The sequence below is a fragment of the Oncorhynchus keta genome, unplaced genomic scaffold, assembly GCF_023373465.1.
Source record: "Oncorhynchus keta strain PuntledgeMale-10-30-2019 unplaced genomic scaffold, Oket_V2 Un_contig_29105_pilon_pilon, whole genome shotgun sequence".
Taxonomy (NCBI): domain Eukaryota; kingdom Metazoa; phylum Chordata; class Actinopteri; order Salmoniformes; family Salmonidae; genus Oncorhynchus; species Oncorhynchus keta.
The window spans coordinates 1-11,141 of record NW_026286385.1 but is presented as its reverse complement, the minus strand read 5'-3'; the positions used below and the strand labels follow the sequence as shown (position 1 = coordinate 11,141).

Below are 11,141 nucleotides of genomic sequence, written 5' to 3'. Positions count from 1 at the left end.
GCACCTGTACTGACCTCGCCTTCTGGATGATAGCGGGGTGAACAGGCAGTGGTTGGTGGTTGATGTCCTTGATGATCTTTATGGCCTTCCTGTAACATCGGGTGGTGTAGGTGTCCTGGAGGGCAGGTAGTTTGCCCCGGTGATGCGTTGTGCAGACCTCACTACCCTCTGGAGAGCCTTACGGTTGAGGGCGGAGCAGTTGCCGTACCAGGCGGTCCGGTAAAACTCCTGGCCCTATTCCAGTGGTCTGGTAAAATTCCTGGCCCTATTCCAGTGGTCGGTAAAACTCCTGGCCCTATACTAGTGGTCCGGTAAAACTCCTGGCCCTATTCCAGTGGTCCGGTAAAACTCCTGGCCCTATTCCAGTGGTCCGGTAAAACTCCTGGCCCTATACTAGTGGTCGGTAAAACTCCTGGCCCTATACTAGTGGTCCGGTAAAACTCCTGGCCCTACTCCAGTGGTCCGGTAAAACTCCTGGCCCTATTCTAGTGATGATCATAATGTAATTCAGTGACTGACGTGACTGTAGCTCCCGGAGAGCCGGTGAACAGCAACGTTGAGCCGTTATCTAACGTGGATTTAATGTTCATGCTCCTCAGAACGGGCGGTCACACTGGGAAAAGCCTTTTCATTGGTTCATTTGCAACCTTGCACAGCTTACAACCAATGAAACGGCTTCCTTTCTGACGAAGTGTCTTGTTGTTGTTGCGGTGAGCAGTGTGAACAGACTCTGAAACTGTCGTTCCCATTGGGGGATGTTGCAGGAACTGGTTAGGGACGAGTCGTGTCCCGCTGACAGAGAGGCAGTGTGAGCTGCCGGGGTTGTGTGAGTACCTGGACAGACAGGATGAGGCCTACCACACCTTCAGAGATGCACTGTGGGAGTTCCTACACAGGACCAGGACCACAGGCAGTGAGAGAACACACACACACATACACACACACACACACACACACACACACCCCTGTTTGGCCTAGTTGTAACTGTGCTACTGTTTCTCTCTGTCTGTCTCTCTGTTTCTGTCTCTGTCTCTCTCTCTCTGTCTCTGTCTGTCTCTCTCTCTCTGTCTCTCTCTCTCTCTCTCTGTCTCTCTCTGTCTCTCTGTCTCTCTGTCTCTCTCTCTCTCTCTGTCTCTCTGTCTCTCTGTCTCTCTCTCTGTCTGTGTTTTACAGGGTGTTTTACAGCAGGGCCCTGGTCCGCCTCAGTGGCAACGTTCAGCATTTATAAAGTTGTTAAAGTTTATGTGGGAACACACTGGTACGCCACTTACTACAAAACCCTGTTAAAGGTACGGTGACACTCCTGTTCCCTCCTTCACAGTCTCTGGAATCAGCTCAAACTACAGACAAGAGGGGTTATATTTGAACTTGATTTATTATTTTACTAGGCAAGTCAGTTAAGAACAAATGTTTATTTACAATGATGGCCTACTGGGGAACAGTGGGTTAACTGAGGTGCAGTAAGTAGGACAGTAGTAGCAGACATACAGTATAGGGGGAGGTGCAGTAAGTAGGACAGTAGTAGCAGACCTACAGTATAGGGGGAGGTGCAGTAAGTAGGACAGTAGTAGCAGACCTACAGTATAGGGGGAGGTGCAGGAAGTAGGACAGTAGCAGACATACAGTATAGAGGTGCAGGTGCAGTAGCAGACATACAGTGGGACAGTAGTAGCAGACCTACAGTATAGGGGTGCAGGAAGTGCAGTAAGTAGGACAGTAAGTAGTAGGACAGACCATACAGTAGGACAGTACTAGGGGTGCAGTAAGTAGGACAGTAGGAGACATATACAGGAAGTAGGACAGTATAGGGAGGTGCAGTAAGTAGGACAGTAGCAGACATACAGTATAGGGAGGTGCAGTAAGTAGGACAGTAGTAGCAGACCTACAGTATAGGGGAGGTGCAGTAAGTAGGACAGTAGCAGACATACAGTATAGGGGAGGTGCAGTAAGTAGGACAGTAGCAGACATACAGTATAGGGGAGGTGCAGTAAGTAGGACAGTAGCAGACATACAGTATAGGGGAGGTGCAGTAAGTAGGACAGTAGCAGACATACAGTATAGGGAGGTGCAGTAAGTAGGACAGTAGTAGCAGACCTACAGTATAGGGGGAGGTGCAGTAAGTAGAACAGTAGTAGCAGACATACAGTATAGGGGGAGGTGCAGTAAGTAGAACAGTAGTAGCAGACATACAGTATAGGGGGAGGTGCAGTAAGTAGGACAGTAGCAGACATACAGTATAGGAGGAGGTGCAGTAAGTAGGACAGTAGCAGACATACAGTATAGGGGGAGGTGCAGTAAGTAGGACAGTAGTAGCAGACATACAGTATAGGGGGAGGTGCAGTAAGTCAAAACTGTTCGCTGCTCTGGCCCCCCAATGGTGGAACAAACTCCCTCACGACGCCAGGACAGCGGAGTCAATCACCACCTTCCGGAGACACCTGAAACCCCACCTCTTCAAGGAATACCTAGGATAGGGTAAGTAAGGGTAAGTAATCCTTCTCACCCCCTTCTCCCCCCAACAAGATTTAGATGCAAGTGGCTGTTCCACTGGTTGTCATAAGGTGTATGCACCAATTTGTAAGTCGCTCTGGATAAGAGCGTCTGCTAAATGACTTAAATGTAAATGTAAATGTACAGTATAGAGGGAGGTGCAGGAAGTAGGACAGTAGCAGACATACAGTATAGAGGGAGGTGCAGGAAGTAGGACAGTAGCAGACATACAGTATAGGGGGAGGTGCAGTAAGTACAGTATAGGGGGAGGTGCAGTAATTAGGACAGTAGAAGCAGACCTACAGTATAGGAGGAGGTGCAATAAGTAGGACAGTAGTAACAGACCTACAGTATAGAGGGAGGTGCAGGAAGTAGGACAGTAGCAGACATACAGTATAGGGGGAGGTGCAGTAAGTACAGTATAGGGGGAGGTGCAGTAATTAGGACAGTAGAAGCAGACCTACAGTATAGGAGGAGGTGCAGTAAGTAGGACAGTAGTAACAGACCTACAGTATAGAGGGAGGTGCAGTAAGTAGGACAGTAGCAGACATACAGTATAGGGGGAGGTGCAGTAAGTACAGTATAGGGGAGGTGCAGTAATTAGGACAGTAGAAGCAGACCTACAGTATAGGAGGAGGTGCAATAAGTAGGACAGTAGTAACAGACCTACAGTATAGAGGAGGTGCAGGAAGTAGGACAGTAGCAGACCTACAGTATAGGGGAGGTGCAGGAAGTAGGACAGTAGGACCTACAGTATAGGGGGAGGTGCAGTAATTAGGACAGTAGAAGCAGACCTACAGTATAGGAGGAGGTGCAGTAAGTAGGACAGTAGTAACAGACCTACAGTATAGAGGGAGGTGCAGTAAGTAGGACAGTAGCAGACATACAGTATAGGGGGAGGTGCAGTAAGTAGGACAGTAGTAGCAGACCTACAGTATAGGGGGAGGTGCAGGAAGTAGGACAGTAGTAGCAGACCTACAGTATAGGGGGAGGTGCAGTAAGTAGGACAGTAGTAGCAGACCTACAGTATAGGGGGAGGTGCAGTAAGTAGGACAGTAGTAGCAGACCTACAGTATAGGGGGAGGTGCAGTAAGTAGGACAGTAGTAACAGACCTACAGTATAGAGGTGCAGTAAGTAGGGCAGTAGCAGACATACAGTATAGGGAGGTGCAGGAAGTAGGACAGTAGCAGACATACAGTATAGAGGAGGTGCAGTAAGTAGGGCAGTAGCAGACATACAGTATAGGGGAGGTTCAGGAAGTAGGACAGTAGTAGCAGACATACAGTATAGAGGGGAGGTGCAGGAAGTAGGACAGTAGTAGCAGACATACAGTATAGGGGAGGTGCAGTAAGTACAGTATAGGGGAGTGCAGTAAGTAGGACATTAGCAGACATACAGTATAGGGGGGTGCAGTAAGTAGGACAGTAGGAGACATACAGTATAGGGGAGGTGCAGTAAGTAGGACAGTAGCAGACATACAGTATAGGGGAGGTGCAGTAAGTAGGACAGTAGCAGACATACAGTATAGGGGGAGGTGCAGTAAGTAGGACAGTAGTAGCAGACATACAGTATAGGGGGAGGTGCAGTAAGTACAGTATAGAGGGAGGTGCAGTAAGTAGGACAGTAGCAGACATACAGTATAGGGGGAGGTGCAGTAAGTAGGACAGTAGCAGACATACAGTATAGGGAGGTGCAGTAAGTAGGACAGTAGTAGCAGACATACAGTATAGGGGAGGTGCAGTAAGTAGGACAGTAGCAGACATACAGTATAGCAGTAAGTAGGACAGTAGTAGCAGACATACAGTATAGGGAGGAGTGCAGTAAGTAGGACAGTAGTAGCAGACATACAGTATAGGGGAGGTGCAGTAAGTAGGACAGTAGTAGACATACAGTATAGGGGAGGTGCAGTAAGTAGGACAGTAGTAGCAGACATACAGTATAGGAGGAGGTGCAGTAAGTAGGACAGTAGTAGCAGACATACAGTATAGGGGGAGGTGCAGTAAGTCAAAACTGTTCGCTGCTCTGGCCCCCAATGGTGGAACAAACTCCCTCACGACGCCAGGACAGCGGAGTCAATCACCACCTTCCGGAGACACCTGAAACCCCACCTCTTCAAGGAATACCTAGGACAGGGTAAGTAAGGGTAAGACCTTCTCACCCCCCTTCTCCCCCAACAAGATTTAGATGCAAGTGGCTGTTCCACTGGTTGTCATAAGGTGTATGCACCAGTAAGTCGCTCTGGATAAGAGCGTCTGCTAAATGACTTAAATGTAAATGTAAATGTACAGTATAGAGGGAGGTGCAGGAAGTAGGACAGTAGCAGACATACAGTATAGAGGGAGGTGCAGGAAGTAGGACAGTAGCAGACATACAGTATAGGGGAGGTGCAGTAAGTACAGTATAGGGAGGTGCAGTAAATAGGACAGTAGAAGCAGACCTACAGTATAGGAGGAGGTGCAATAAGTAGGACAGTAGTAACAGACCTACAGTATAGGGGAGGTGCAGGAAGTAGGACAGTAGCAGACATACAGTATAGGGGGAGGTGCAGACATACAGTATAGGGGGTGCAGTAATTAGGACAGTAGAAGCAGACCTACAGTATAGGAGGAGGTGCAGTAAGTAGGACAGTAGTAACAGACCTACAGTATAGAGGAGGTGCAGTAAGTAGGACAGTAGCAGACATACAGTATAGGGGGAGGTGCAGTAAGTACAGTATAAGTGCAGGACAGTAGTAGCAGACCTACAGTATAGGAGGAGGTGCAATAAGTAGGACAGTAGCAGACCTACAGTATAGAGGAGGTGCAGGAAGTAGGACAGTAGCAGACCTACAGTATAGAGGAGGTGCAGGAAGTAGGACAGTAGCAGACCTACAGTATAGGGGAGGTGCAGTAAGTAGGACAGTAGTAGCAGACCTACAGTATAGGAGGAGGTGCAGTAAGTAGGACAGTAGTAACAGACCTACAGTATAGAGGAGGTGCAGTAAGTAGGACAGTAGCAGACATACAGTATAGGGGAGGTGCAGTAAGTAGGACAGTAGTAGCAGACCTACAGTATAGGGGAGGTGCAGGAAGTAGGACAGTACAGACCTACAGGGGAGGTGCAGTAAGTAGGACAGTAGTAGCAGACATACAGTATAGGGGAGGTGCAGTAAGTAGGACAGTAGTAGCAGACCTACAGTATAGGGGAGAGTGCAGTAAGTAGGACAGTAGTAACAGACCTACAGTATAGGGAGGTGCAGTAAGTAGGACAGTAGCAGACATACAGTATAGGGGAGGTGCAGGAAGTAGGACAGTAGCAGACATACAGTATAGGGAGGTGCAGTAAGTAGGGCAGTAGCAGACATACAGTATAGGGGAGGTTCAGGAAGTAGGACAGTAGTAGCAGACATACAGTATAGAGGAGGTGCAGGAAGTAGGACAGTAGCAGACATACAGTATAGGGAGGTAAGTACAGTATAGGGAGGTGCAGTAGTAGCAGACATACAGTATAGGGGGAGGTGCAGGTAGGACAGTAGTAGCAGTACACAGTAAGTACAGTAGGATAGGGAGGTGCAGTAAGTAGGACAGTAGCAGACATACAGTATAGGGAGGTGCAGTAAGTAGGACAGTAGTAGCAGACATACAGTATAGGGGAGGTGCAGTAAGTAGTATAGAGGGAGTGCAGTAGGACAGTAGCAGACATACAGTATAGGGGAGGTGCAGTAAGTAGGACAGTAGCAGACATACAGTATAGGGGAGGTGCAGTAAGTAGGACAGTAGTAGCAGACATACAGTATAGGGGGTGCAGGTGCAGTAAGTAGGACAGTATACAGTATAGGGGAGGTGCAGTAAGTAGGACAGTAGCAGACATACAGTATAGGGGAGGTGCAGTAAGTAGGACAGTAGTAGCAGACATACAGTATAGGAGGTGCAGTAAGTAGGACAGTAGTAGCAGACATACAGTATAGGAGGTGCAGTAAGTAGGACAGTAGTAACAGACATACAGTATAGAGGAGGTGCAGTAAATGGACAGTAGTAGCAGACATACAGTATAGGGGAGGTGCAGTAAGTAGGACAGTAGCAGACATACAGTATAGGGAGGTGCAGTAAGTAGGACAGTAAGACATACAGTATAGGGGAGGTGCAGTAAGTAGGACAGTAGTAGCAGACATACAGTATAGGGGGAGGTGCAGTAAGTAGGACAGTAGCAGACATACAGTATAGGGAGGTGCAGTAAGTAGGACAGTAAGTGGACATAGCAGACATACAGTATAGGGAGGTGCAGTAAGTAGGACAGTAGCAGACATACAGTATAGTAAGTAGGACAGGACATACAGTGCAGTAAGTAGGACAGTAGTAGCAGACATACAGTATAGGGGGAGGTGCAGTAAGTAGGACAGTAGTAGCAGACATACAGTATAGGGGAGGTGCAGTAAGTACAGTATACAGAGGTGGACAGTAGCAGACATACAGTATAGGGGAGGTGCAGTAAGTAGGACAGTAGCAGACATACAGTATAGGGAGGTGCAGTAAGTAGGACAGTAGCAGACATACAGTATAGGGGAGGTGCAGTAAGTAGGACAGTAGTAGCAGACATACAGTATAGGGAGGTGCAGTAAGTAGGACAGTAGTAGCAGACATACAGTATAGGGGAGGTGCAGTAAGTAGGACAGTAGTAGCAGACATACAGTATAGGGAGGTGCAGTAAGTAGGAGTAGCAGACATACAGTATAGGGAGGTGCAGTAAGTAGGACAGTAGCAGACATACAGTATAGGGGGAGTGCAGACAGTAGTAGCAGACATACAGTATAGGGAGGTGCAGTAAGTAGGACAGTAGCAGACATACAGTATAGGGGGAGTGCAGTAAGTAGGACAGTAGGAGACATACAGTATAGGGGAGGTGCAGTAAGTACAGTATAGAGGACAGTAGTAGCAGACATACAGTATAGGGGAGGTGCAGTAAGTAGGGGGCAGTAGCAGACATACAGTATAGGGGGAGGTGCAGTAAGTAGGACAGTAGCAGACATACAGTATAGGGGAGGTGCAGTGTACAGTATGTAGTATGTAGCGTGGTATGGAATGTGTTTACAGTATTAGGTACAGTATGTAGCGTGTGTGTAGTATGTAGCGTGGTATGGAAGGTGTTTACTAGTCTTGGTCGTGGTATGTAGCGTGTGGTGTAGTATGTAGCGTGTTATGTAATGTGTTTACTAGTCTTGGTAGTGGTATGTAGCGTGTGTGTAGTATGTAGCGTGGTATGGAATGTGTTTACTAGTCTTGGTCGTGGTATGTAGCGTGTGGTGTAGTATGTAGCGTGGTATGGAATGTGTTTACTAGTCTTGGTCGTGGTATGTAGCGTGTGGTGTAGTATGTAGCGTGGTATGTAACGTGTGGTGTAGTATGTAGCGTGGTATGGAATGTGTTTACTAGTCTTGGTAGTGGTATGCAGCGCGTGGTGTAGTATGTAGCGTGTTATGTAATGTGTTTACTAGTCTTGGTAGTGGTATGTAGCGTGTGGTGTAGTATGTAGCGTGGTATGGTCTGTGTCTGTCTCTGTCTGTCTCTGTCTCTCTCTGTCTCTCTCTCTCTCTGTCTCTCTCTGTCTCTCTCTCTCTCTCTGTCTGTCTCTCTCTCTGTCTCTCTCTGTCTCTCTCTCTCTGTCTCTCTCTCTCTCTGTCTCTGTCTCTCTCTGTCTCTCTGTGTCTCTCTCTGTCTCTGTCTCTCTGTCTCTCTCTCTGTCTGTGTTTAATCTTGTGTTATACTGGTATGTGGTGGTATGTAGCGTGGTATGGAAGGTGTTTACTAGTCTTGGTCGTGGTATGGAGCGTGTTTACTAGTGCACTACTGGTTAAAAGCAATCATGGAGCTGTACCCCTCTAGTTCATTAGAACAGGACTGTTGGTTTCCTCTGTGTAATGAGAAACAGCCTGCGTCCCTAATGGAAGACTACTCCCTACATAGTACACTACTGGTTAAAAGCAAAGCACTATAACAAAAAGGAAGAGGGAGCCATTTGGCACGTATCAACAGTAGTTTAGACTGTAGAGATTCTGTCTATCTATATATATATATATATATATATATTCCCTGCTGAGTCGTGGTCAACAAGGTGATTTGCATCCAGACAGTCTTGTCTCCAGGTCCAGATGTGGCTTTTGCCTGCTTCAATGTGTCCTGGGAGGACATGGTGTTTGGGAGACAGTGCCATGTCTTTCTGACCGGACTCATCCTGGACTCCATAAGACTAGAGGACTCCAAGGACTGCACTCTCAAGATAACCAACCTGGTCTATTTCCTCTGGGTAATAAGACGATACGTCTGGGGACAGTTTCCTGGACACACAGATTAAAATGTAAACTCAATGTTGAATCTGCATTGAGCTGTTAAATCAGGATTAGGTTTAACCTGTGTCTGGGAAACTTCCCTTGGTTGTTGGTTCATAAGGACTATTTTAATATTATGGAGTTGATGTCCTGTTAAACTGTTTTGAGTGGTCACCTGAGGTGTCCATATTGGTTTGGTAAAGATGAGTCTCTTCGGGTGCAGCTCTCTTTCCGTCCCTGAGCCCTTCTCCCCCCCAGACAGGTCAGGTGAAGGCTGAGGACTTTGTCTCACAGCTGCTCAGAATAATTTGTTCTGAGAGACGGGAGAAGAGCAGAGAGCAGCTGCTCCTGCAGTGGTTGGAGGTGAGCGCCTTAGGATTTCCTCTCAGCGTTTCCCCTAGAATATTGTCCAGATGGGACACAACATTCAGGGCCTCTTGAACCAAAATCTTCAATTGAAATCAACCTAGCGTGACTTCTCTCTGAGAGATGCATCTCTCCTTTCCTTGTTCCAGTTCTCCCCTCCTCAACACAGTAAGACAGACCCAGTGTCCCCCACCTCAACACAGTAAGACAGACTACAGACCCAGTGTCCCCCTCCTCTGCCCAGCTACTCTGACTGTCTGGAGCAGCTGGACAGAGGGACACTGTCGTACAGTCAGTCTGTTTCCTTAAGACGACTGACCCAGTGTCCCCCCACCTCAACACAGACTACAGACCCAGTGCCCCCCACCTCAACACAGACTACAGACCCAGTGCCCCCCAACACCTCAGACAGTGTCAACACAGACTACAGACCCAGTGCCCCCCCACCTCAACACAGACTACAGACCCAGTGCCCCCCACCTCAACACAGTACTAACTAGACCCAGTGTCCCCACCTCAACACAGACTACAGACCCAGTTCCCCCCTCCTCAACACAGTAAGACAGACTACAGACCCAGTGTCCCCCCTCCTCAAAGACAGCAAGACAGACTACAGACCCAGACCTGCAGTGTCCCCCCCCCTCAACACAGTAAGACAGACTACAGACCCAGTGTCCCCCCACCTCAACACAGTAAGACAGACTACTGACCCAGTGTCCCCCTCCTCAACACAGTAAGACAGACTACAGACCCAGTGTCCCCCCTCCTCAACACAGTAAGACAGACTACAGACCCAGTGTCCCTCCCTCCCTCAACACAGTAAGACAGACCCAGTGTCCCCCCTCCTCAACACAGTGTAAGACAGACTACAGACCTGTGCCCTCCCCTCAACACAGTAAGACAGACACCCAGTGTCCTCTCTCTCACCTCAGGAAGACATGTTGACTGGACTCTACACTTCTCAGGATCCCAGTGAAAACCAACACCCTCCTTCTGGATACAAAAGCCAACACATGTTTATTAAAAGTTAGAACGTGTTAGGATGAAGAGAGATGACAGGTGACGAAGACATTCAGGCTCCAGATTCAACGAGTGGAAAGTCATTTCGTTGTTGTCATTTGTATGTTGATTCCCTGCTGCTTTCTACATGCACAACGTTATCACAGTCTTCCTCTGCTTTCTCCTACACAATACTAGAAACAGAGAGCACCACTGGTGCAAATATTTACAGACAGACAATGTACATTCAGAGGTTTTCCTTTCTTCTTAATGCCATCTTTAAAAAATAAAAATAAATGTATATGAACAAGAAACATTTTAAATTTTTTTATTTGAAACTCTGTAGGTGAAAGTAGCCTCTCTCTCTCTTCTTCTCTCGGTGGGTACCGTTCTCCTCTCTCCGTTCTACAGCCCCGAGTCACTCAGCTGGGAGGACAGATCTTCTACGATCAGGAGGACAGGACCTCAGACCCACTGGCTCTGACCTGTCAGGGAACTGACCTGGAGTCAGGCTCACGTCACAAATAGCACCTTATTCCCTATATATATATATATATAGTGCACTCGTTTTGGCCATAGGTCTCTGGTCAACAGTAATCCCCTACATAATGAATAGGTTGCTATTTGGGATACACCCTCAGTCAGACCTGAACGGCTACAGGAAGTGGCAACAGACCGAGACACAGAACAAAACTACAACACCACCACAGTAAAACAAGATGGAGGAATCTGACCACAGAACAGACGTTATGTGAAGACACTGTAAAAAAGAGTCGTACCAGAATGCAGAAAAATAAACATGTTGCTTTGGACCTTTTTTGAAGAGTATCCTGACTGATTCAGAACTAGTCTTTCACCCCAGGGTATAACAGAACTAGCCTTTCATCCCAGGGTATAACAGAACTAGTCTTTCATCCCAGGGTATAACAGAACTAGTCTTTCATCCCAGGGTATAACATCAATCAACAGGTGAACCAGAACTAG

At 47.5% G+C, this 11,141-nt stretch overlaps 1 protein-coding gene across 15 annotated transcripts; it reads left to right on the top strand.

Annotated features, from left to right (window-relative positions):
* The first annotated feature begins 421 nt into the window (after nucleotides 1-421).
* Nucleotides 422-10,974, top strand: LOC118383570 (BTB/POZ domain-containing protein KCTD19-like). 15 transcript variants are annotated; one of them, XR_008113842.1, is made up of 6 exons: nucleotides 422-913; nucleotides 1,174-1,455; nucleotides 2,066-2,335; nucleotides 4,098-4,140; nucleotides 4,394-4,439; nucleotides 5,807-5,846. XR_008113842.1 is itself a non-coding variant. In XM_052507241.1 (5 exons), the coding sequence occupies exons 3-5, from the start codon at nucleotides 8,654-8,656 to the stop codon at nucleotides 10,683-10,685; spliced, it is 339 nt and encodes a 112-aa protein (XP_052363201.1). In that variant the 5' UTR covers nucleotides 422-913; nucleotides 1,174-1,289; nucleotides 8,610-8,653; the 3' UTR covers nucleotides 10,686-10,974. The 15 variants fall into 15 exon arrangements, 2 of the variants coding, with proteins under 2 accessions (XP_052363201.1, XP_052363202.1); XR_008113841.1 differs by lacking the exon at nucleotides 4,098-4,140 and adding an exon at nucleotides 3,014-3,056; XR_008113844.1 differs by lacking the exon at nucleotides 5,807-5,846 and adding an exon at nucleotides 5,249-5,273.
* The last annotated feature ends 167 nt before the right edge of the window (nucleotides 10,975-11,141 follow it).

Coding starts and splice junctions, on each gene's coding strand:
- LOC118383570 (XM_052507241.1), top strand. CDS start 8,654: ATGGTGTTTGGGAGACAGTGCCATGTCTTTCTGACCGGACTCATCCTG. Junction 8,771..9,050: donor ACCTGGTCTATTTCCTCTGG/GTAATAAGACGA, acceptor TCTCCCCCCCAG/ACAGGTCAGGTGAAGGCTGA. Junction 9,156..10,568: donor TGCTCCTGCAGTGGTTGGAG/GTGAGCGCCTTA, acceptor TCCGTTCTACAG/CCCCGAGTCACTCAGCTGGG.